At 42.3% G+C, this 25,307-nt stretch overlaps 1 protein-coding gene across 2 annotated transcripts in view; it reads right to left on the bottom strand.

Annotated features, from left to right (window-relative positions):
• Window positions 1-4,379: 4,379 nt before the first annotated feature.
• SNAP25 (synaptosome associated protein 25) overlaps window positions 4,380-25,307 on the bottom strand; it is a 62,063-nt gene continuing 41,135 nt past the window's right edge. Inside the window, exons 4-8 of one of the 2 annotated variants that reach the window (XM_038131429.1) lie at window positions 24,606-24,654; window positions 16,530-16,647; window positions 12,371-12,496; window positions 10,149-10,293; window positions 4,380-5,968 (exon numbers count right to left, since the gene is read on the bottom strand). In XM_038131429.1, coding sequence (XP_037987357.1) covers window positions 5,900-5,968; window positions 10,149-10,293; window positions 12,371-12,496; window positions 16,530-16,647; window positions 24,606-24,654 — 507 coding nt within the window. In that variant the 3' untranslated portion in view covers window positions 4,380-5,899. Of the gene's footprint in view, window positions 5,969-10,148; window positions 10,294-12,370; window positions 12,497-16,274; window positions 16,393-16,529; window positions 16,648-24,605; window positions 24,655-25,307 lie in introns of both variants that reach the window. The other variant, XM_038131428.1, reaches the window with a different exon arrangement.

The following is a 25,307-nucleotide window of genomic DNA, read 5'->3' as shown; positions in this document are numbered from 1 at the left end:
GGATTTATTATTGCTGATGTAGTGAAGTCTGGAAATCCAGTACAAGGAAGTTAGAGTAGGTAATGTTCCTTACAAGCTTTTTCCTCAAGTTTGTGTCCTGTTGGTTTTGATGCCTGAAGATCACCTGAGCACAGTGAGGTTTGTGCGTGGTCATGCTTTGGAAGCCTCATCAACCCCTCGTGAAAGTGGAAATGAACTGGTTTGTTCCTTTTTAATGAAATTTTGATCAAAATTTGGATAGAAAACTTACTGTGTTGTAAGTAGAACTTACAGTTCCTGTATTTAAGGTAGCATTTAGCAAATTCATTTAGGACTGCCTGTAGCAAAGTTTACTAAATAATTTCTGATATAGTGGGGTTTTTCTAATGCCAGCTTGAGGTGTTCTGGATTTAGCTTAAATAAACCCAGAATTGGATAGTTATCCTAGGTGGGAATGAGGGAAATCTACTTCCTCTACCTACATGGACACTTCCTCTACCTACATATCAAGATCCCAGGCGATCTGTGCTTTTTAAAAACACAGGTTTTAAAAGCTTCAATAAAGTAAAAAAACAAACAAACAAAAAAACCCCCCCAAAAAACCCAATCCCTAAGGAAAACAAACAAACACCAAAACTGTGCTGGGGACCAGAGATGTGAAATTTAGCAGCTGAAGGTGCTCTCATTTCTTGCCCTTCTGTGAAATATCTTCCCAGTGCATGCCTGTCTGTCCTCAGCTATCCAAACATCTTTGTTTGCATCAGCCTATGGAAACTTTTGAGACATTTTCGGATAGACTATCTAAAAAAATTCCCCTGGCAGCACTCATTTTTTGGCTTCTGGGACTGTCAGGGCTGAGCCAAGGCTGCCTCGCGGGTGTCCTCCAGTGTGACACTGGCATGGTGTTCAGCTGTGGAGTGAAAAGCCAGAGGCTGTTTGTGTCTCTGGAGCTTCTGCTGAAATCACGGAGGAGAGAGCCTGACTGAAAGCCCTGGGTTAAAAACATGAAGCAGGAGGGACGAGAGGCGAGCGGAATGAGGGACAGCAGTGGAGGCAGCTGAATTCAGCCCCAGAGGAACAGGAAGGGAACGAGCAGCTGGGTGGGAGCTGGGGGAGCAGGAGGGGCTGGGGGGAGCCAAGAGAAGCCAGGGGAGAAGGACAGAGGTGTGGGAAGCACTGGAGCAGGAGCGGTGTGGAGGGAGCTGTGGTCTGGGAGGCGTGGAGCAAAGGCTGGGAGCCAGCCACGGGTGACTGCCCACAGCACTGCTTTGGCAAGGCAGGGAGGGAGCCCTGATCCCGCAGCCACCGCTTCTCCCATTCAGCAAGGAGCTGGGAAGCATACCAGGAGAATCAGCTCCCTCCATCTGCTCCCCACTGCTTGACCAAACTGGTCACCCATTATGAGCAGAATTTGCATGGGCAGCAGTGAACTTGGAATAGATCCCAAATGTGTGGGAAGCAGCATGGTCCCACATAATGGTTTATTTTGATTTCCCTCACCACCATCTTGTGGGGTTTGGTTTGATGGTTTTTTTTTTTTATGTTTTCTTTTTTTGAAGAGGGAGAGGGTATTTTGTATTTACGAAATAACATTCAAAACTGTTTGGTATTTTACAACACAAACGTAATCTCTCTTAATACTGTTACAGAGGGATCCAACACTGGCAAAGTAAATTATATGGGACCTGCCCCCTGACGCATCCAACCAGCCCAACGCCCTAACTTCTCAGCAGGGTTTCTCTCCTCTGTCTGCATTTCTTGTAACTGTTTGCAGGTTTAAAAATACTCTGGGTTCCACTAACTTCCAAACAAAATGGCTCAACAGACAGCAGTCGCATCCTACACACCTACGCCCACGGGCGCGCACAGCAGCCGTGGAGATACTTAAGCTGTCTCTAACACACATAATTTTCCTCATTACCAAGTACTCATCTCTTCCCTTTTCAATGCCTTTAAAGTAAAAAAGTTCTATGTGCACATGTACGCCCAGGAAAAGGAAGAAGGAGGGGGAAGAAAGTGTGTGGATTAGTTTATCTGCGTTCAGATCCCTTAAATAAAAATCTTTGGTGATCTCTGCACATTCAGGTCCAGATCCAAAGCCTGTGGAGGTTAGCAGCTAGTGTGGCACACAGAGTATTTTGGAGAATAATTATCATCTCTATTTCTAGATTAAAAATATATCTATAATAAGTGTGTCACATGGCACAGGCATCTCTCTCAGGGAGAGCTTTACAGTTTGCTGTGCTAACTTTGGTGTATCTAGTTTTCTTCAGAAATGAAGGATGTATTCTGTCCATGTAAGCTAATAGAATTTACATTTCCTGAAAACAGATTAAAATCAAGCAATATTGATTTTTTTTTAGTTATAGTTTTTTTTTTAATATACAGTAACATCACCAAATTTTCAAGAATAATAGTTATTTTTCACTTTACCTTTGCATCAAATCCATTCACTTTTCATATTTTGGGCTCTGTCAAACCACAAGATGCTGAGTATTATCCATAGTTTCTTTTCTTGCATTGGTGTCACTCCAGAAGCTTGAGTTCAAAAGCTCTGCATTTGTGCTACGGTTGGGAATCATTAACATCCTAAAAGTTTTAAGGTTTCTTAGAGGCAACCCACTTTGATTTTTACTTACCTTTTTCAATTTTCTGTCTTAGCTTCTCCCTGCTGAAATCAGGTCAGATATTTGATGAAGGTAATTTTTTTTTCTTTTTTCATGAGTTACTACACTACTTATGAATTTTGTTCTGTTGAGGAATAACATTCAAATATCTTTCCTTGGTGTTCTTTTTATATTGCCATTTCTCACCTAGGCTAGGAAAGGAGGAGAATGCATGAAGTGAAAGAAGTTTTAAATTGTGGATTTTTAGAGCTCAACAGACATTGTCTTTTTGCTTATCCTGCTGAGTGGTTTATTCAGCTATGTCACTTGAGAATATTAAGAGCCCTTGTCCCTATGACCACCTCAAACCAGCACCACCATGAGGATCTTGCCATTCTAGAAACCATTGGTGAAATGGCATTAAAAGTCCAGAAACCAGTGCTAGTTTATCAAGCTTTGTGCCTTTCAATATGGCCGTTTTATCCGGGAGAGCTGTGATTCCAGCCCCTTGCCGTGTCCCTTTCCTCAAGCAGGTAACTGCCCTGTGCTATTTCGGCCTCAGCGACAGGCTGCAGTGTATCGGGGAGCCAGGCCAACCAGAGGGACAAAGGGGACAAAAAGGGAAATGCCACATTCCAGGCAGTGGAATTAAAACATCTGGGGTTTCCTCCCTGTTGAGTCAGCCGCTGCACCAGGGATCTGGGGTGCACAAAACAAAACAAAACAAGCAAAAGCAGATTGTTGTAGTGATAAACTACATGAGATCGAGTCCTTCCTTGCATTCTTTCAAGAATAATTAATCCTACAAGAGTCAATTTCCAAAAATGTCAGAGAAATTCAATAAACATATTTACTGAAGTAATTTTCAGCCAGCTCACAGAAGACCCTGCATGCACTGGAGGTTACAAAGACAGCTGCAATGAAACATTTCAAAGTTTCTGTCCTTTAAGCTTCCCATTTGGTAAAAAGTTCCAGTAGTTCGGGTTTTGATCTTTGTTCCACATGAAAATAGATGTCAAAACATGTTCCTTCACAGCAACAATTATATTTTTGATCAGCTTTAATGGCTTTTGGAAGTATGAGGTTCTTCTTATAGAGTACATTCTTGTCAAATACAAAAAATAATACCTCCATTAACATCTTCATTACTTTTTTATCTGTTTCTCACCCTTTGCAAATATCCTTGTATTTGCATGTTCCCACTGTGAGGCATTTTCCAATACGATTATTGCCCTCCCCCAGTAGGCTTTGACATTGCAGAATGATTGTGCTGTCACAAATACTAGAATGCCCCAACAGACAGGATTAGAAATGGTCAGCAGATTAAAAGTGTTTGCTTGAAGTTTATTCTTTGGTTTGAAGTAGTGGGGGAAATATTTGCATAAATGAATTTTTAATAGATGCCAAAAATAAAAAGCTGCTAAAGAAAATGTAGCTTGTCTGCATTATCATGCAATTTTAATTATGCAAGCGTTTATGTTCTTTGTGCATTTTGACTTACGGCCATGTGAGACACATGAGTGAACTGTCACTCATGCAGAATTAATTCTAATTTGTCCATATAGGGGAAAAAACCCTGGGAAAGTATGATAATGCTTTTCATTGGCAGCAAACCCTAGTTATTGTTAGTCATTTGAAAAAATTATTGTAGCAGACTATCCAAATTCTGTAGGTCAAAGCCTTCCTTGAAAAGAGGTGTATTAGCACATGGCTAAATCCACTACAGGAATGGATTTTATCTACTAAGGAAGCATATCCTTCTGTATCATAACATTTATGTCATTTTTTCTTTCTCTTGAACAAGAGAAAAATATTTTGATGCGGTGTTTGGCAATCCAAGCCAGGTTATTTAAAATAACAGTCACTTGGAAGGTACCAAGTGTAATTTTTAGTGTAATTACTTTTCTACAGTTTTGCAAACCAAAATCTTTAGTTTCCCATGATACAAAAGCAGTTTGTAAAGAGTCTTTAGACTTTGCGCTTCTTCTCCCAGGCGATCTGCAAATAAGAAGTTGTCACTGACACGTAGGGCAACAAATGGATAAAGCAAGCATGGATTCTGAGATCTATAATTTTTAATAATCTTTAAACTAGCTACAAAATGTCAATCACTTCACAAACTGACAGGAGACATAAGGAATTTTCATATTACATGCTGTAAATGATATTTATCTCACAGTTTATCTAGAGTTCATTCATTTAGGTTTTTTAATTATTTTTTAATTGTCAGCTACTAAACATCTCAGCGATTTGGTGTGCATAGCTCTAGGTAAGCAACAGAGAACTGTACCGATAACAAACCACATGGGGATAGCGACTAGTAAGAGAGAGCCTTATAAAAATTACATTTCTTTGCACCATTTCATATGGTAGTTGTTTCCTCCAAAAGATAGTCTTCAAAAGCAGCAGACAAACCCAGTATATTACACTTATTTCTTTTTGTCTTTGTCATATTTTCAGCCAAGCTTTTATTTTGCTGGCAATGGCTAAATGGTGAGTGCCAAATCCCTCTTTTTTCATAATTAAAAAAAATGATCATGATTAATAACTATATATATATCAACAAGAAAAAAGTGGCACAACTGCAAACTTGCTGGTATAACATAGTCCCAAAAGAGTCCGAATACTGAGCATGCTTTTGTTGTCATTGTTGGTGTGCTACTGCCATGGGAAAATTCTTGTTTAAGTAGGAGTCTAAAAGTCTATTTATTCCTCATGCATAACTGCATAAATCACATCACTTTTTAGTGCAATGCTTGTTATAGTAATATAATTCCACATTGTCTAATCATGAAATCATAACAACAGATAATGGCAATGAAGAACTGAAGACAGCAGGTTTAAGTGCTTAAACATCATGATACCCAAAGACAGGAGCATGGCAGTAGCTCTGTGGAATGTCACAGTTTTACAAGAACAATACTGTATATTTAAAGGTTAACAGCACGTTTAGCATTCCAAAAGTGTTGTCATTCAGCAAACATCATTAAAAAAAAAAAGAAAAATGAGAAGGAAAAAAAAGGAAAGGAATTCAAAATAGAAACAAGGAAAGGAAAGGAAAGGAAGAACCCCAAAAAACATCATAGTGAGCTATAGCCATCAAATCAGCACTATGTACAACCTTTGGAAAGAAAGATATCTAGAAAAAAATAATTACAAGTATAATTTTTGGAAAGCTGACAAACTACACAGGACAACATTTACAATGGGGCTGATATGTGCATGTGTGCAAACCTAGTAGATAAATACCATGATAAAAGCATGAAGGTGCTGCCCTGCTGGACAGCGTTAAAAGGAAATGCACTTCTCTGCATTTAACCGCTGCCCAGCATCTTTGTTGCACGCTGGTTGGCTTCATCAATCCTGGTTTTGTTGGAATCAGCCTGGGGAAACACAGAGGAAAGAGAGGGATGAGTACAGGGAAGAAAGAGAGTATGAGAGAAGAAAAGAGTACAGGGAAGAAGGACAGTGCTTTGTGGGTAATTCCATTATTTTGGCTAGGTCACGGAAAAATGAAACTTGAAAATACTGGAGAGCTGTTCTTTATAGTGGTGTTAGGGACCCAAAAGGAGATTACAGATGTTCTGGTTTTACTTCATGTAGCCTTCGAGCAGAGCTTTTCTGATTGTGGTCAGCTCCACTGAACTGCTGTAAATGCTGTGCCAGATCCGTAGCTGGTGCTGTCGTCAGCACTGGTGGTACTGATGGTAATGGATGACAGCAGGAGAACTGGTGGTGTGCATCTGCATTTTGCTGGGGAAAAGCTTCAGAGCCCTCTAAGATTCAGTGGACCCAGACTGTGGTCTAATTTAGGTCATCAGGTACTAGCCAAAACTAAAATTTTGGTCAGTGTAGAGACTCCTGGAGGAGAGAAGCTGGATCATCTGATGTAGGGAATGCTGGTAAAGATAAATTCCTTTGAAAAGATCAGCCTGGATATCTTTGCTCTGCGTGTGAAAGGAAGGGAATAGGTGGGAGGGATGCCAGTACTCCAAAGTTCACCAGTGTAGTTGCAAGAGAGAGTAGCCTCTTTCATTGGGCAGCAGCATAAACAGGAATTAAGAAAAGGCAGGGATTCTACTGTGATTTGAAGGAATCAAACTGCAATTTAGTCCAGCATAGGCTGAGCCATTAACTGCACTGTTTTCCCTGGGGTAGCACCTGCCATGATTATAAGATGCCATTAATAAAATGGCACCATTTGGGAGGTTGGGGAGTTCTCTCTGAGTGGGAAGACACTTGGACCATGACTTTCTGTAGCTCTGCAGAAGTTACTTTTGGAGACTAAAGACACTTTTAGCTGACAAAAACTGGCAAAACTCCACTCAACCCCACGTTGCCATGCCGACTTATTCTAGCAGAGGGACTAGATAGAAAATGGTTTCAATTTTTAAAACCAGACCTGTGGGAAAGGTGAGAATTGTGTTGCTGCTTTAAAAGCATGGGCTCCAATAGCAAACTCTTTCTGTGGTTTGATGGCTGCATTTTGTTAGCTTTGACAATTGTTCCCACATCTCTGGGGTGTATCCAAATTGTACAGATTTATTTTAAGTCTCCAATTTGCAAAGACAGAATGGTGAAGCAACTTTCCCACATGCATTTAAGAATCCTTTAAGAATGTTTATGCTGATATGCAATAAATCTTTCTGAAATATCTTGGGCTTTTCTCTGTAATTGTTTTGGAAAATGCTATGTGTATTCTTAGTGCAGCAGCACGTGCCAGCTCCTCAACAAGCATAAATCAGCAAAACTACTCATTACAAGCCACACTCCTTTATTTTAGCCACGAGTTTGACCTTGTCTACCACAGTACAATTTTGTGTGCTTTTGCCAAAAGGCTACCTAAAAAGTTAATGGGTTTGGAAGCAGTTACCTTTGTCACGGAATGCATGAATATTCATTGAACAGTGATGAAACATTGTGTTCCTAATGACGTTTGGACATTGGTATCTGGTGGACGATGTTCCATTGGAGGCAGTGGGATTCTTTGTGCTGACCTTCCCACTTAGGTCAAGACAGAGTGATTTGAGCCCCCTCTACTTTCCTCCCAGCCTCCTATTTATGGTAGATTTTAGGGCCAGGCTCTTCTGGTGATGGTGCCATTTGACCTACTGATCACACTGTATTTTGGTTTCTGTCCCTTTCTCTCTGATCTGAGGAAAGGATAAATAAAGTCTTTTATTCATTGCTGTCCTGATTACTTTGGATAGATCAGATTACATTGCTGCATTATGAGATTGCTCTGGTTTGGGTGCATGCATCCAGTATAACATAAATCCTTTAGGAGCATTTATGATGCATCCCAGGGTACTTAAGCTTAGCTTTGTGATGCACCCCAAGTTTTGCAAACTGTGCCAGCCAAAGGTCTTTCCGATGATCATAACTGATCCAAAGCACAGTGCTCCAGCCGGTCAGGAAAACAACCCTGGCAATGCTCTGAGGGGGACGAGGGTCTGTTGCCATATTTCATTGCAGACTGGATGTGTGTGCCACTGAGGTTTCACTGTTATCCAGCTAACCATTATTTCTGTCTTTTACAGAGTTTTACTAATACATTGTGTTCCTTTTTCTAGTACCTCATTACTGTATGGCCTTACTCTGAGAAATTTGGCTTATTTTTCACTAAGACTGAAGACTGTCTTATTTTTGTGCTGCTCTCGTGATGACTCCTCTGTGTACGATACAAATCCATCTTTCACAAATGTGTCACTGTTCCTTTGCCAAGGGCCCTGGGTGATTTTATGAACACATTAGCTGCCAATGTTATTTTGCCATTGCTGTACAAAATGCCTGAGTCTGTGAGAAGACCACAAAGCTGTGGAAGGCTGGTCCTTCAGCTCACCGCTCTCAGCATGCACTGTTAGAGGTCTGGCCCATGTGCTTCATGTGCACAGAGGGCCTGGTCAATGTTTTTAAAATCCAGATGTTTGCAAGCCTGAGCTGGCAGTAGAACAGTGACTTGTTGGCCTTGCTGTATTTTGAGATAGGATCCTGCAGGCACAGGTAGGATGCCACTGATTTCCATCCACAGGGCAAGTCTCCTACCACTGTGACATGAACGGAGGAGAGGGGAACACAATAGTGCACGTCCTCATTGCTTTGAGAGAATAATGCATGTCATAGGCTGCCTGTTTAAAGGTACTCATGGTGTTGGCTGTATAAACTCCCCATCCCTTCTCAAAGTGTAGAGAGATGTGCTGCTTTCTAGATCTTTGCATATGAATGGCAGCAGTGAATCCTTCCCCCGATGCTCCTCCTTGTCCCAGAAATATGAAATGGTGCATAATGGCATCCCAGTAATACCGTGCATTTTCCAGTACAGTCAAACACATGCAGCTTTATAAAGCAAGACTTTTGACCAACGCCAAGCCACGTGCTCTACAGTGCCAGGTGGCTGCCTCTCTGTCAGGGATGATCTTCCCACCCTTCAGACAATGTATATCCACCCAGTTCTCTCCAGAATCTGCCTCCAGTAAGGAAAGCTCTTGGAGTGAATCCCTCAGTGCAGTATTTTCCTTAGTTTTTATTCCTAGGCTCTGATATAGTAAACTGACACAAAAAACAGGCATGGGCATCCTGTGCTTGTTTGAGGAGGCGTGCATGTGTAAGAAGGCTCAAGAGCACCAGCTCTACCACTTGAGGTCAGAATTAACTCTAAGCACCACATGTAAGTCCTTGGGTTAGATCCTCAGGTTGTGTAAATCTCAGCGGAAGTGGAGCGTTGTGTTGGTTTTACACCAGATGAAGATCTAGCCTCTTATGTCACTTCAGCCTGCCCGTGCCTGTGCCTGGAGCTCTGCCAGTACCAATGCAGATGGCCTGCAGATCTTGGGATCTCAGGATGGCAGTGAGCTCCCAGCCAGGCTTGGCGGGGCTGCTCTCTGCTTCAGAAATCTGCAGTGCAGGTCTGGCACTGAAAGGTGCTCTCTGCCTTTTTACATGGTGATTTTACAGAGCTAATGCTGAGCTTTTGTATTCCACTGGGGCCACATGGGGCCCAATTATATATAACTGTATATAAATAGATATACACACACACACACACCCTCCCCCAAGAGAGCAGGTAGATCTCTGCCCTCATGTTGTTATAGGCAGCACAACAAAACTACCTGCACTGTTACAATATGGCAAAGATTTGGGATTTTAATAAATCCCCATCCTTCTTTGAGGACTGGTCCTCCAGCAGGTGATCTAATCCTGAGCTGCTCATGGAGTTTCCGAGGAAGGAAAAACCCAGGAGGATTTAAAACTTTCCAGGAATTGCCACGGCTGTCAGATCCAAGCCACACAGTTCAGCATAGCTCAGGGCACTTGTCCTTTTTCAGAGCTATTGAAGAAGGAGCCTTGATGTCTGCTAAGGGGTCCCCTTGCAGCTGTGTGGCAAACTCAACAGCCTGCACTGGAGGTACAGATTCACAGCAGCGAGCTCTGCTGTGGCCCAAGGATTTGGGGGGAGAAGAGAGGAGCTATTTCTGTCCCTTGTCCTTTCCAGGCCTGTTTCTCCCCTCAGAGAAGGGAAAACAGAGCCCCTTTTGGGGTCCTCACGGAAAAGGCAGCTCTTACCTTCTCCATGATCCTGTCAATCTGGCGGTTCTGTGTGTCGATCTCGTTGCCCATGTCCAAGGCCATGTGACGTAAGTTGCCAATGATGCCGCTGACCTGCTCCAGGTTCTCATCCATTTCATTTTCCCGGGCATCGTTTGTTACCCTGGGAATGAAAACCCAATTCTTTAAAGCAGAGACAGGAGATTCCCCCTGAAACTGTGATTCACCCAAAACCTCCGCTGCATCCTCCATCGCTTGTCACCTGAGGAGCAGGCTGCTCTGCTCATCTTCGAACAAAAGGGATTAATGAGTAGATAACCTGAAAAATGTTACATGCTTATTTTTTTGGATGTTGGCCTCAATTGTTTGGGCTATCAATGCTCTGTTTATAGTGCTTGGGTCTGCTGTTGGTAGAGGTGTTGCTGTCTGAGCTTGTGTGTACCACATGCTGCACCCCTCTGCAGTGATCATCCTTCCCAAAGAATGAAAGGGTGCTCCACATGGATGCATGTGTGGTTAGTGTTCATGGGAAGTGCTGGAAGGTGGTGGAACTACAGCGATAGCAGCTCCCCTCCTTGGGCTGCAGGTAGCTAATGAACACTGTCCAGTCCTTGTATGCTGGGGGTCACAGAGATATTGGGGAGGAGGTGCTTCAGCTGGGAAAATCCTGACCTAGCATCCTATTTAACTAACTGTATTTCTGGTGAAAGACAGAAGCAGCTTGTCTCAGATTTACTGGCTTTTGGTAAAGATCATTTATCTCTCATTCTTAGCACCATCTTTTGCAGTTGCTTTTTGGAAGGAAAAGCTTGTGTTTGAGCCAAGGCCCAGTTCAACTCTCCAGCGTCTGAAGAGGCAGGTGGTGTCTGAAGCTGGGAAAAGCAAGGTCCATGGGTGCCGCTCAGAAAATTCCTACTTTGAGTCTCTTATGCAGTTTGTGTTCACGTAGGTGCCCAAAGGGTGCCCCAGGCTATTTGCAGAACAGTCATGGTGCAGCGTAACTTCCTTCACTGCTATTCTATTATCATGCCCCAGCCCTCATTTTGGTGGGGCTGCCATCCAGAAATTAAAATAAAAAAAAGTGAATGGCAGACCCATCAAAATTAAATGGCAACTCCATCCCACACTCCAGATTGCATGACAGCATTGTTTCTATCACACTGATTTCCCTTTATCACAGCAGCCAAAAAAATAAGTGGATAATAGTTTTTGGAAAGATAATTACTTATTAAACTAGTGTCCTTAATCTTCAGAGATCAAAGCTTTGCCTACTGGTATGCTGATATCATTGTCAGCTAAATACATGCCCCACAAGCTCTGTAATCAGTAGGTACTTTGGATCCCTGTGTGTCATAGGAAGTTTGCAGTGGGGCTGCCTTTAATGTAGCTGTGTGCATCGCACTGGCTTTGATTTGAGAGCCCAGGGATTCCCACTCTGTTCCTCCGTAGCTTTGGCTTCCCAGCAGCTGAGGAATGGGGCATCGTTCCCCATGCAGTGAGGTTTTGAGGACACTCACGAGCAGGAGAGGGGTGCACCTCTAGTTTAAAGTGTTCTTCAGGTTCTGGGCTTGGCTTGGTGCTTTGGCAGGAAGCCTGAGGCTTTTTTGTTGTTGAAAAGAAAGGGAGGGCTGCTGGATGCTTTGGTACATCTGGCAAGGATGGATAATGGGCACTACATGCCTTGAGACATAATGACAATAAACTAGTGTTTATCTGACACTTCATTTCTGAGGCGTTTGACAAGTGTCATTAGTGAGACCTGTGATGAGGCCCCCAGGAGTTCACGCAGGGAGCTGGAGAGCCGAGGACAGTGCTGGCTGTCTGCACCCTCTCAGTGCTGTTGTGAAATCAATAAATAGACTTTATTTCTAGTTTATTATTGCCCAAATCTGGGCAGTCTCAAAAAGAAAGGTTTGGGCTGGTGTTTTCAAGCATCTTCGGGTTCTCAGGGCCAAGACCCTTCATTCCAGGATTTCCAGCGAGGCCACCATCCTTTGCACTAGAGCTCAGGTGATCCTCAGGCTCGGGAGAAGTCCCTGGATGAAGTAAAACTTTAGGACGTGCCTTAGTCACCATCAGCCTGAATCCGAGCAGCACTTGGTGGAAAACCCTGGCTCCACCACATTACCCAGCACCTCTGAAGGAGTTAATGAGCACCACAGAACTCATGACCATATGGAAGCAATCTAAATATATCAGTGACAAGGAGAAGAGAGAAAACAGTGGCTAAAAAGGCTCACCTGCGGATAAAGCCACCACTGATGGCCATCTGCTCCCGTTCATCTACGACACGTGCAGGCTGGCTGGCTACAACGCCATCCTGATTATTGCCCCAGGCCTTTTTGTAAGCATCGCTTGATTTAAGCCTATGCGAAAAAGACGATGAGTAACAAAGCCCCAGGTGCACAAGGACAAACGCAAAACTCTTTACCTCTCCAAGCTAAAAGCTGAATCAAGCAAATGAGTTTTCAGATAGAGGGTCATTGTTTGTATACCGATATATCATAACCCTGAATAAAAGGAGGGGGTGGGTTTTTTGCTTATTTTTTTACTTTACTGCCACAACAGTGATGGTCAGAGGTTTAGTTTCCAATAGGGTGAATTGCAGTTGTCAGGTCTACAACATTGCACACAGGTTTTTGGATGTTGAGTTAGTTTCCAGAATGAAGGAAAATTTAAAATAAAAAAAAAAAAAGAAAAAGAAAAAAAAAGGAAAAAGAAGAGAAGAAGTACAGATAAGTAGAAAACATTGTTTCATTTCAGTGACACACATGTTTTGACATCAAACACAGAGGACGTACTGGCAGACAGACATAAAAACAGAACTGCCAAGTATAGTGTGTACATCACATCACAGCAACACACCCTCTTAGAGAAAAACAGATTTGGCTGCAATTTAATCTTTTACCTTGCAGAATATTTGGCTTCTGATGATATTTTTTCAGTACGTATGTGGCATAATAGGCATTAAAAGCCACTGACCTTTCCCAAGGTGATTTGGGGATGATTTTATCATAGGGTTCATTAGATTTTTCAAATAATATATCGGTACTTGAAAATAGTAATCATACATCGACAGTTGATGTACAAACCTTTGTCCACAGAGACAAAAAGTAAAATAGGCAGAAGTGAAATGAGTGCAGGAGAAAATAAAAGATACAAGCAATCTAGCATCAGAAAGGGAAATTTTTCTACGTTTTTCTTCATGCACCAGCTACAGGCATGAATAAGAAGTAAAGCATTCTCACTAAGCACAGTTGCCCCAATAGTTCATCATACCCTCAATGCATCAGCAGTAACAGCCTTCACAATAAGCAAGACACAGGCAAAAAAGGATCATCACTTCCTTCAGGAGTTTTAAACCACAGGACTTCAAAAATAGCCTAGCAACTTGTTATATTTGTATTTTGTGGCAGTTACATTAACCTGCAGAGAGCCATTTTTGACTGAGCTGCTAGACTGAAAATGGATAGAAAATTAAAATCCAGGCACCCCTAGAGTGGAAGATTGACACGTGCAGCCTATTTAGGGCTGCTGTCATTGGGGTCACCAGACAAGATTGAACATTTTAACAGGGGAATGTAAGGATTTGGGTTCCACAGGTATAAGTTTGTGATTTTATTCTGGAAATGGGTCTGTTTCCAACAAAAACACTGGGAGCTGCAAATCTCTATGGTTTCCCTGTTCCTTGGTCAGTTCCAATCAGTCCTATAAACAGCCCTGTGGCTTGGATTTTGGGGAAGGAACTGAACATGCTTCTGGGAGGTTTGAGAAAGAACATGACAAACCCATCTCTGGTGTCATGGTCTCTCCATGCCCCCTGAAGCAGCTCAGTTTTAAATGAGCCTGAAGATGTGTTGTATGATCCAATATAGAATTAAAATATAGATTAAAAGGGGATCTTTCCTACTCATCTGTTCTGTTGCTTATTTCCTATTAAAGTTTGTGAAGACTTAAAAATATGATGGTTGGCTTGTTTAATTTTAGTTCTCTGAAACTATACATCAGTTTTGGCATTTCTAAAATGCCTGAAAGTAATTCTCTTGCTGCAGATACATTTACAGGGTTTTGCCTGTTCTTTAGACCTGTTCAGCTTTGGCAGTGAGAGAGTTTCTGTGTTTGAGGTAAATGATTTTGTACACCCAGAATCTGATCTCTTGTTTTCTTGTGCACTTCCAATTAAAGCCAACAGGCAGAGCTTGGATCTGCTCATGGTCCATAGCAGTTGTCCTTTTGAATGCAACCTGGTTAAAGTTCCATGCTGTGGGCATTTTTGGTCTCCTAAGAATGTAGGATCAAGCTTTACATATTTTTAAGGCTCAGAGAACTGTGCTTTCCCTGTATATCAGGGTAGAGTTACGTGTGAAGTGGATAATCTTTGTATAAATATATGCCATTAATCTCTCGCCAGCCACAAGAGCTTTAGGGGCTCATGGTGATTCTGATGCCCAGAACTGTATGGATTTCTCTCTCTCCCACACTCCACTCCTCAGAACATCATCTTATCTGTACCAGTGGGGGGCCCTGGCTTAGTGACTCAGGGAACAGTCTCTAAAACCATTCTTCACCCATCCTCTGAGCATTGGTTAGCAATGCTGCTCTCTGAAATATGGCTGCAGACTGATAGAGTTAGAATGCCTCAGAGAAGGGAAGAGGCCCCTTCACGAATTCATGTCCCCTACATCCCCTGTAGAATCATTCTGTTCTTGCAGCGTGACGCTGCAGCCGGAGCCAAGTGCCAAATGTTTTAGTGCCACGCGCCAGGTGCTAATCCCATCGCTGTCACATGTCTGGCTGTCAGTTCTGAGCTTTTACAGCTCGTGCAGTGTGGGAGATGTGAAGTTTCTGCTGCATTTGTACCTGCAGCTCTTGTGCACCAGCTCCTCTGGTGCGGGACAGCAAGGGCTACGGCCTGTCAGAGCTCACACTGCTTGCAAAAGGAGGTGTATGCAGCCCTTCCCATTCCTCGTGCCCCCTCTCCCATTGCACACCAAGGCTATAATAATTCTGGGCAAAATGTTTACCCCAAAAAAGTATTCAGGGCTTGGCACAAAGAAGTAAAATACCTGAGGCAGTATCTGCAATGTGTCCCAGGGAAATTAAATTCAAAATAAATGTGACTGATAAGGCAAAACCCTAGTCCTGGTCTTCTGATTTTTAGCAAAATACCCCGTGAACTCTGTGACAGCTCTCTTTCCTTTTGGTCTTGATAATCGGGGTAGGATCAGGCTTTGGCTGTGAACAAAGTTCACATAGAAAGGGAATTTAATACTACAGCAGCACTTCTCTCTGCTTTGTTTCCTGCACAATCTCTGGCCAACCATTCAGGAATGTTTTCACTGCAACCTCGTTTCCTGCCTACTCACTTCATGCTGGATTTGCCATTCCTCAAGGACTTCGGGTTGGTCCCCATTTCCTACACCCCCATCACCGCACATCACATTTTCATTTGGCATTTAAAACAAGCTTGGCATTACTTGGAGGACGGTTTCGTTCAAGTGTGATGGCATGCAAGCAATTTCAATGCATTTCAACATTTCTGCTTAGTGTACGTGCTACCCAAACGAAAGAAATTTGGCATCTTGAGGTTTTGTCAAATTTTTTGCCTGTGGCAGGATGAAAACCATTTCAAGTTGGGTTCCAATTATGAAACATCACATCTCTTTCAAGATCTCATCAAGGACTATTTCTGCTGAACAACGAAAAAAGCTGTGATTTTCATCCACAATTTGGAGCAATGTTAAGTAAGACCTCTTCTGAATTTTTTCAGCTCTTTTGTTTATGAAACTTGTTTGTGAAAATATGATTCAAAATTTGGAGTGTCCAGGAATAAGGTAGCCCCAAGTATTTTTGTCCGCTGGAAAATGGACTCAGTACCACTCAGTACACTTTGTGTAAAATGTTGAAACTTTTACCATTAAAAGGTGTCAACAGTGAAGCTTTCACTGCAGTATGCCTGATTTTAATGCATCTACAGTAATTCCCAGTCAGTTGTCTATGCTATGAAATGAATGCATTTGAACCAGAATCGTTCTTTCTGCATGCCACATGCTCATCCTGTCCATGTGCCTAGCAAGGATGAGCTTCACAAGGCCTTTGGGATCAGCCTTAAGTGCTCAAAGAGATGAGGCAGGCAGCACCTACTTGTTACATGGACAGACACAAAGACCACAGAATTTTCCTAGGTCCGTCAAATTCTTTTCTGCTTCTTTCATGTCCTTATTGATTTGGTCCATTCCCTCTTCGATGCGTTCCAGTTGTTCTGATTAAACACAAGTATTTTATCCCCACAGAATGAAGCAGATGGAAAAGGACAAAGAAAAAAAAGACAAAAACTTCAGACATTCACTGTGACAAAAAACTGGACACCACATAGCAGAGCCGGTACCCAGTACCTACTTGTTACAAGGACATATGAAAAGGCCACAGCATTTCCCTAAATCTTTTAAATTTTTCTCGGCCTCCTTCATGTCTTGGTTGATATGGTTCATGCCTTCTTCAACACGATCGAGTTGTTCTGGTCAGGACAAAGGGATGACAGTGTGGAATGAATTGTATTTTTGTTTGTTTGATTTTGTCTTCAACAGAACATGAAAAATGACCATGTAGAACTGAGTTAATAATGACATTACAATGCATTAATCTGAGCTGATGCATTGCTGAAAGGATGTATGCTGCATCGGATGCCGAAGATTTTTTTTATTAGTATGGGAAGAGTAAAACAAAGGAGAAATTTATTTGAAATATATTAATATAAACAAGATGTAATGATGTAGAAAGGAAGGGTTATAAAGTTCAAGGTCCAGAAACATAATACAATACATCAACTTACTAAGACACAGTGACATCCAGGAGAAAGAAAGATAGTGTTATTATTTTGCATTTATGTATGTTAATATTAGAGAAAAGAAGTCCTTCCATGGAAAACGCTTCCGCTACTTACGCTTACAAATGGCTCAGAATTAGGTGGGATTGGGCAGCACGGCTGCTGTGGCTAGTGAGTGAGAGAGCTGGTAGTTAATGGCAGGGTAATGGAGCCAGCTGTCAAGGGCTTGTGTTGAAGTACCCTTTCTTCCAGAGGCTGAGGAGGCAGACCTGCCACTGTGACTGGTGCTGGATATTGCTCTCTAGTCTGAGTGCGGCCTCAGGGCTGGTTTTCTTCCCCGTGTGGGTGCTGCAAACCAGGAGTAACCTCAGTGAGCACAGAACAACTGGAACCTCTCCGGGAGCCCGATGCTCTCCGCCAGAGGGTCACCGGCTGTGGCGCTCCTTGTCTCTGGCCCCAAGGGACCTTATGGAAACAGGCATTGGGTGAAGACTCATGTTTTCAGTGGGGTCACTTCTGCTTTGCTCCAGGACAAGTTAAGAAGCACCAGGCCCAGAAACCAGCCACATATAGACCCTATCTCTCTGCTGGCATTAAACAAAATTTGGCATATTTCCACCTAAGGCTGATGGGTTTTCTTAGTAACTTGGTTTTCTAAGGGACTTGGTGGCTCAGAATAACTTAATGTGTTAATTTTTTTCACTTTTAAAGCTGGGGAAAATGTCCTAGAGGAACAGAATGCCACAACATAAAAGTGTAGGAACAGGATTCTCCTCTGAGGTAAACAGATATGGATCCAATCGGATCAAGGGTCTTGTGTGAAGTCTGCAGTAGGGACAGCATTTTACATGGGATTTACATTTTACGCCGTTTGTTCCCAAAGGATAGACTCAGATGCTACTCAGGATCAGAAAGGTACTCGGAGTGGCATTTCAATCCATTAAAAATTGTAACCATAGCTAATGAGGAAAAGTGAAGCAGTCCCAGTAAAACACAAATACATCCCTTGTCCCCATATGGAATAGAAAAACACTGAATCAGACTGTAGAGGAGGGAACTAAGAGGGCTGGTTATAGGAGGAATTTAATGTCATCCCTGATGTTAACTGAGTCCTATCCAGAAAAAAAAAAAAAAAGAAAGAAGAAAATTTTTAGAAGAAAAATCATATGCATATTGACGTCAGTAAAAAGCTCCTCTTAACTTCTTTGAGAACATGAAGAAGCCTAATTTCTTACTTGAGTTTTTAATAACAATTGAGGTTTAGCTTTTCAAAGCTTTCTGGGGGGTTTAGATGCCCAGTTCCCATTAAAATTAATTTTATTTAATTCATTTTAATGGGTAACAGGAACCTCACCTCTCGAGGGCCTAGAAAATCCTGGACTAAATTATTCAAGCTGGAATAGTTTAAGTATTGAACTTGTGCCCTTTGTTTAATTCTTGCATGACACTGGGCTTTGAGAAGCAGAGCATGGTGAGATTCATCTGCCTTTCTGCTGTCAGTTCTCATTCTCCTCAGCTGGATGGGCCTCTCTCCTGGTGCCACGGGAGTTTATCGATCCCAAATCCAAGGATATATTTAGAGCATCAGAGTTACCTGGCACTGCTCTCTAAAGGGGCACACACTGTGTGAGCAAAGGATTGGGAAACCAAGAAGGAAGCCTGAGAGAGGGACTGTACAGGTTCAGCCAGGTAAACTGCTGAGCTGAGAACCAGGAAAGCAAGGTTGGATTGTCTCAATGCCCGTTGTAATGTAGGCTTCAGCAGAAGCTTTGGTTGGTGTCCGTAGGCACGGATTGTCGTTCTCATCAGAAATGTGAGTCTGTGGTGGAAGGGGACACCCCTCCCTGTGCTCCTGCTCCTCGGCTGGACAACGCTTGCTCTCGCTCTGGGGAGCGGCTGGGGGAGTGTCAGCTGGCTTTGATGCTGCGTCATGCAGCGTGATGGGATTTGCTGCACTTCTGCCACATGCTCCGAGCGCTGCAGGGCCCCTTGTCAGTTAAAAGACGTGCGTTTTGACACTGGGGGACGGGAGGGGTGCCTGATCTTTCTTCCATTGATTTTCCTGCTAGAGCCTCTCTAACCTGGTCTGTCCAGTAGCAAAAGCCAGGCTCACCCTGTATGGGTCAGCCCTAGATCTGGTACCACTGGTAGCGCTCAGTGGAAGCAATTCTCCTTGCCCAGATGCACATTCTCTAAAGCATGTAACAGGTCCTTTTGAACTGTCCTTACCTGTTTTCCATTCTGCCTGAATAAATGAGTGCTTATTGAAGAGTACATTGGACACAACTCAAAGACTTCCATTTAAACTACAGCCCTCTCTAGAATCTTGACTTTATTTATCCTACTTCAGGATTTGTGTTTGATGCCTGGGCTATTGCCGAATAGGAAATGGAGCCACAACTCATTTATCTTCCATTAAAGAAAACCTCATCAGTGTAAAAAACCCCATGTCATACTTGTAGCCCAGAAGTCTAGACAGCTGGCTGCTGATCCTAAAACCACTTGCCAGTTGTTCTTGTCATGGGCTGGATTGTTAACTGGTTTGAATCAGCATAGTTATGCTGGCTTTGTGGAGCAATGCCAATTTACCTGTCAAAGATCTGGTCCCACAGGCAAGGAAATAGATTCATGCGTCTAACCACAATTATTGAGGCATAAATATTATAGGGGAATTAACTTAATGGGGTCACGCTGGATTTGTTTTGGTATAACTGCTATTAAAATGCGGCCCAGAATGAATCACTGCCGGTAGGAAATGAGATGGCAATCGAGAGGTTAATTTAATGACTGTTTCCATAGATCTTCCCTATTCCAGCGTTGTGTGCTGTATTAAAGGTTTTAGGGAAGACAGTTTGTTGGCATATACTGCCATGAACCTACGCACATTCACGCCTACGAGAGATAATGTCTTTTGTCTTCTGTTTAGAGAAGCCCTTCAAGGTCAGAGTTTGAACATCGTTTGACAGTTTGTTGCAAAATGATTTGAATAAACTGCACCTATATGTTTATGTATGATATATGATATATACCTAAGAGAATTGATGCTGTCTGGAGGCAGAATACACATCAGAAATATGTTTCATTGTGATTTCCTTCATTTTTTTCCCCTCTGGGAAACGCTGCAACCGTTTTTGTATCTTGATGTCTAAGAACATCGCTTTCATTTCAAGGTAGTGACCATAAATCTTCTTTCAGATCTTACAGCAAACAAATGGCCTATCTCAAGGCACAAACAAGAATAGATTTTTACCTGTATCATTTTACTTGTGAATTACTCCTGTAAGGTAACTGTGGGAACATAAGCTAGCCCTCTTAGTTTTATCACAGCATTGTGGCCATTTGCCCGTGGGTCTTTGCCAGGATCTTCTGTAACATCCTGGCAATTCCCCATCCTGTAACTGATCTGGGAGGTGGCTGGGGCAGGGAAGCTGTAACAAGGGCATCCCTCAGCTGCTCCTGTGGTGTCATGAGCAAAAAAAGCTGCAAAAGCATCTTACAAGGCGTTGGTAGCAACACCAGCACAGAGCAAGTGTGGTGTGGCTTCACCTTTGCATCCCCATCTGTAATCTATAACAAGTATTCCTTCACTGATGTCCAGGATCTGGGGCCTGTGCTTGAATGTCAGTTAATGCCTGTGGAGGCTGGAACTTGCTCCTTTGCCTGGAGTATTGTGCAGCAAACAATTTACCCCAAGGGCAATTTTAATTAGAAAAAAGGGAAGAAAACACAAAGGACATCTAAAGAACACATAGCAATCATAATTGCATACAAGAGGGTTTAATTTGAGACTCAGCAGATGAACTGTTTCCAATGCTAGGCCGTCCTCCCGTTTTCCATAAAGGAGAATCATACTGGAGCATAGCCTGTGGGACAGATCTCTTTTCAGAGATCCTGAGCTCTGTCCTAGCTGTGCTCTGAAGGGCCCTGCTGGGCACAGGTACCCGTGGAAGAAAGCTGGAGGGGAGAGCTGTGAGCCCACGTGGAGCTGGGCTAAAAATAACAGCAGACAAAGGCACAACCTGCCTTGTGTGTGTTCATTTGTCTTTTGTTCCGTGCTACGATTTCAGCATAGTTAATACAATCTTCCCTGTGAAAACTGGAGTAGTTGTGAGTCCCCTTTTATTTTGCTAATTAGCCATAACATACAAAACTGCCAAACCCACAACAGCAAAAGCAGTGGAGGTCAGCTCGCATGTGTGCCAGTGCTTTTGTTTGTGGGATTGCCCAGTTATTTCCAAGTTTTATCTCCTTTGTAAGCTTGAACTGAAGTAAGATCTGCTGGGTAGATTAATCACCTCCTCATGCTCCCCAGCATTGCTGTTTGTGCCCTCATGGTGCAAGGAGAAAATTGCAATTGCGCTGACATTTTCTTTGTCTCTTATCAAAGTTGCGGCTATTCCTCTGTCTTGTCTTGGATGAAAAATTACTGTGCTGCTACTGTTGTTATTGGAAAAGTTTCTCCCCTCCACCTCATTTGGAACACAAGAACAAAATTCTTCTGTAATAAACTGCTGAGGACATCATCACACTAAAAATGTCCTTGAAGGTCCAAATCTTTACCCTGCTACTATGTCCAGGTGATGGGAGTTTCATATGGATGAACAGAGTTACCACCCTGAGACCTTTTCTGTGTTAGCACTTCAGGTTTACCTTCATATCTTCACTTTGCACACTTAGTTTCATTTCTACTGTTTGCTTTTAACCAAAATGCATCCAGATACTAACATTTTTCTAAGTTAGCATGCTTTCAAGAAGCAGAGGAATTGCCATTGCTCAATAATCCTTCGCAGCATTTATTTTTTCATGTAAAATACAAGTATTTTAGTTTAAAGGGTTATGTGCATATTTATATTTAAATGATTAATTAAGGGAGCTTGACTCAAGGCCAGATTAAAAAAAAATGTAAGCATTATGGATGCACACGTGGTCTGGTAAAGTCTTTCATAGTGATGGGAAAAAGCCCAAAAAAGGAAACTCTAAACTCTTAGCTCCTTCCTGCGGGCTCCCCAGGGGAAGAGCTGTGTTCAGCTGGTTTGGGTGACAATACCTGACCCAAAAAATGATAACTCTTGGTATTGCAGAGGGGCTTCTCAGGTTCCCATTCCTCAGAGGACACTGGAGGAGGTCTCTAGCTTTTATGGGAGTGCCATTCTCTGTGCAGCAGGGAGCTCTCGTGAAGCTCCAGATCTCTGCGGGTTAGGACGGACTCTGTAAGCTGCTGTGCAGCCAGCCGTGCTAAACCTTTGGGCAAGAGCAGCTGTCCAGGCTGGCTGTGTTGTACAAATACCTGGCATTGGGAAATTACCTTGGCTTACTGCCTTTATCATCCCGGAGACTTCTGCTCCCTGATACCAGAAAATCAGTTCAGCTTTGCACTATTTGGGTTGAATTGCCTCAGAAAGGTTTTTCCATGTAAGGTCTGTTTAATTTCAAAACAAGCAATTTTGTAAGCAAACCTAGAAACAGAGCTTCAAGCAAGTGCAGAGATTAGATCTTCTGCCTGCCGCCCACTGGAAAGATCAATGTCATGTTTTTTGTATATTTAACACCTAATAATCTTAAGTGACTTGTGCAGTCAGCTGCAAAGAGATCACATGGCAGTGTTAGCAAATGATTTCCTTAATCTGATAATCTGCTGAGACGTGCGTGAGCTGCACACATTGCACTAATTACAGAGGGTTCAAAGTCATCATTAGTGTATTTTGCCCAGTAGTGTAAGTCTTTATCGCTAAAATGAAATCAAAAAATTAGCAATTATTACACCTACATATGTTTAAAATGGAGAAAACTTAATTAAACATTTAGCATAGTACAAGGTTACAATATTTTCAGGGTTGGTAACATTATTTGGCTGTTTTCCTTGAGAAACCCACACTGTATAGTCATAAGCTAAATTTACTGAACCACTTAAGGCATGACCACAACCAATTAAAAGAGGCTTCGAGACCTTCCGAGTCTTTGCTGGAGGTATTGACTAACTGCATCTGTGACTGTACAACAAGCATTTCATGTTTCACTCTCAATAAGGGTTTCATACTGAGCTCCCTGGACTCCAGAGAGGTGAGCGTGTCCAGTCTCAGCTCCTTGGCTCACTCAGATTGTCCTTCCTGTCATGCCTACAGAGTGAATCAGTCAGAAAACTTCTGAATACAGGGGTTTAACAATAGTAGAATTCCAAAATAATAATTTAAAAACCCAACAAAATTCAGGATTAAAATTTAAAAAAAAAACTCCCTAGCAATCTGTGGAAATAGAGGAGTTAAAGAAGAGAAACATATGTTGCCAGGAGCCACTAAAGTTTCTAGTACTCTGCCTGTGAATTGCATTGCAAGACACACCTGGGTATTAACATACTTTCTTTGATAATATTTGTGATTTATTACAGCTGTATAATCCCCTGCTGAAACAAAACTCATTATTTAGACAGGTGCCATATCTGTTTCAACACAAGTAATTTCTGGTTTTCTGTATTTGGCGGTAGTTTTTCTACTGCCATTATTTTTTGAAGACAACAGAATGCTCTCTGTGGTATTTTTCTTGTCAAGACAAATAGATGTGACAAAATTTGGTTAATTTTTTTCCCTAAATGGGGGATACTGAGGGAAAGCAATGAGACATACATTAAAAAAGCAAATAGAAGAAAGTACTTTCCATTTAGGTCCTGTTGTTACTTTTCATTCATTATAGTGTCCGAGAGGCAGGGACATTAAAACTGGAAAGGTCCTGTCGGGTTCTGCAGTCCATTTCCCAAGAATTCCGAACCCTGGCTTATTATCATTGTCCGGGTTTGATGAGTAATGCAGCATTACCTTTGCAGAAAACATTTCCTAATAATAATTTTGTGTCCTGCCACATAGTAAATAACAAGGGCCTTTGGGGGGCTGGTCTGATAGAGAGTAGCAGAAATTTCTGCTCTGTTGATTTATTGGAGACACCATTTTCCTGGGGCTATGGGTCTATGGCAAAGGAAGACTTATTAGTTTTATTGAGAGGGAGAGAAGGCTACCTTTTCTTTGTAATATTATGAAGGGCAAAAATGTAATTTCCTGGAATGTATTGAATATATCAAGCTCTGTCTTTGTCATTGTCATCTGCAGACAGGTAGTGTAAGTCTGAAACCTCCTAGATGGACAATTATAATGAGCTGATTGGGGAATACTTTTTAATGTTTAAATCCTGTCATTCTCACTGCCTCACTACTGTACAAAAAGTAACTGAATCTTACACAAACTAAACCCATTTACCTTTTCTTGGGATGCATTTGTTGCATGTCTTTCACTTGTGATTTCCAGTGGGATAATTACTTAGCACCTGCATAAATAATGCTGGATTTTACACTTATAGAGGCAAATCTTCTCGTCATGTGGCTGGATCTTGACCCAAAGCTTGCTGAAATCAAATGGTGATTTGGTTGAGTTCAGCCTGCAGCTCTCTTTGACATTAATGGCGAGCAGATCAAAAGAGGTACAGACTCTTAGGCAGCTGTTGTACATTTTTCTCTGCTGGAGAACAAAGCTAAAGGCAAAGAGGTTTTGGGGTTCTCATGCACAACCACACGTATTTTCTGTCCCTCGTTTCCAGGGTTGCACACAGTCAGTACAGCACTTTGAGAAGGGTTATACTTCCTTACTGAAGCAATCTGAACTTACCTCCTTGCTCATCCAACATAACCAAAGTCCTGATACCAGCATCTTTACTCTACATCCCAATAGTGGTAGCAAGGTAAGGAGAGAGAGGGGGAGAAGAGAGAGAGAGAGAAAGAGAGATCAGTGAGGGAACACTCAGCCCTTGGTATAGGACATAGGAAGACACAAGAAAAACAGTGAAAGGAATGACGAGGGGCTGATGGCACAGTCCAAAGGCCTTATGTGCCTGGACACTGTGTGAGGAGCTAGGTACTCTCCATTGTACCATCAGTCCTTCTGGATTCACTGGGATACCGAACTTCTGCAGAAAGCACAAAGCCATGGGCCTTGACATTAAAATAATCGCTTTACACAAGAGTAATCTCCAACAAGAGAAGGTTCATCTCCAAGTCCAGTGAAGCAGGAGAAGGGAGGATGGGGGTGTTGATATTGTAGGTGGATGTGAATCTCACAGGAGAAATTCCCAGGGAAAACAGGTATGACACAAACATGTTTGGGAAGGTGGCACAGTGGTTTGTGCACAGCTCTTGCTGCTGACAGAAGTCAGAAAGCTTACCTACTTAGGAAATCCAGTTTAAAGCAGGCTAATATTTAATAGGATTAAGCCATATTTTTTGGCTCAGTGATCTAATAGATATGGGTTTGAGCCAAGTTTTAATACAGTCAACAGACACCTTTAGCATTAATGGACTTTGAATTGAGCTT

The sequence above is a fragment of the Motacilla alba genome, chromosome 3, assembly GCF_015832195.1.
Source record: "Motacilla alba alba isolate MOTALB_02 chromosome 3, Motacilla_alba_V1.0_pri, whole genome shotgun sequence".
Taxonomy (NCBI): Eukaryota; Metazoa; Chordata; class Aves; order Passeriformes; family Motacillidae; genus Motacilla; species Motacilla alba.
The sequence above is the reverse complement of the archived record's forward strand: the minus strand, read 5'-3'. Positions and strand labels throughout refer to the sequence as shown.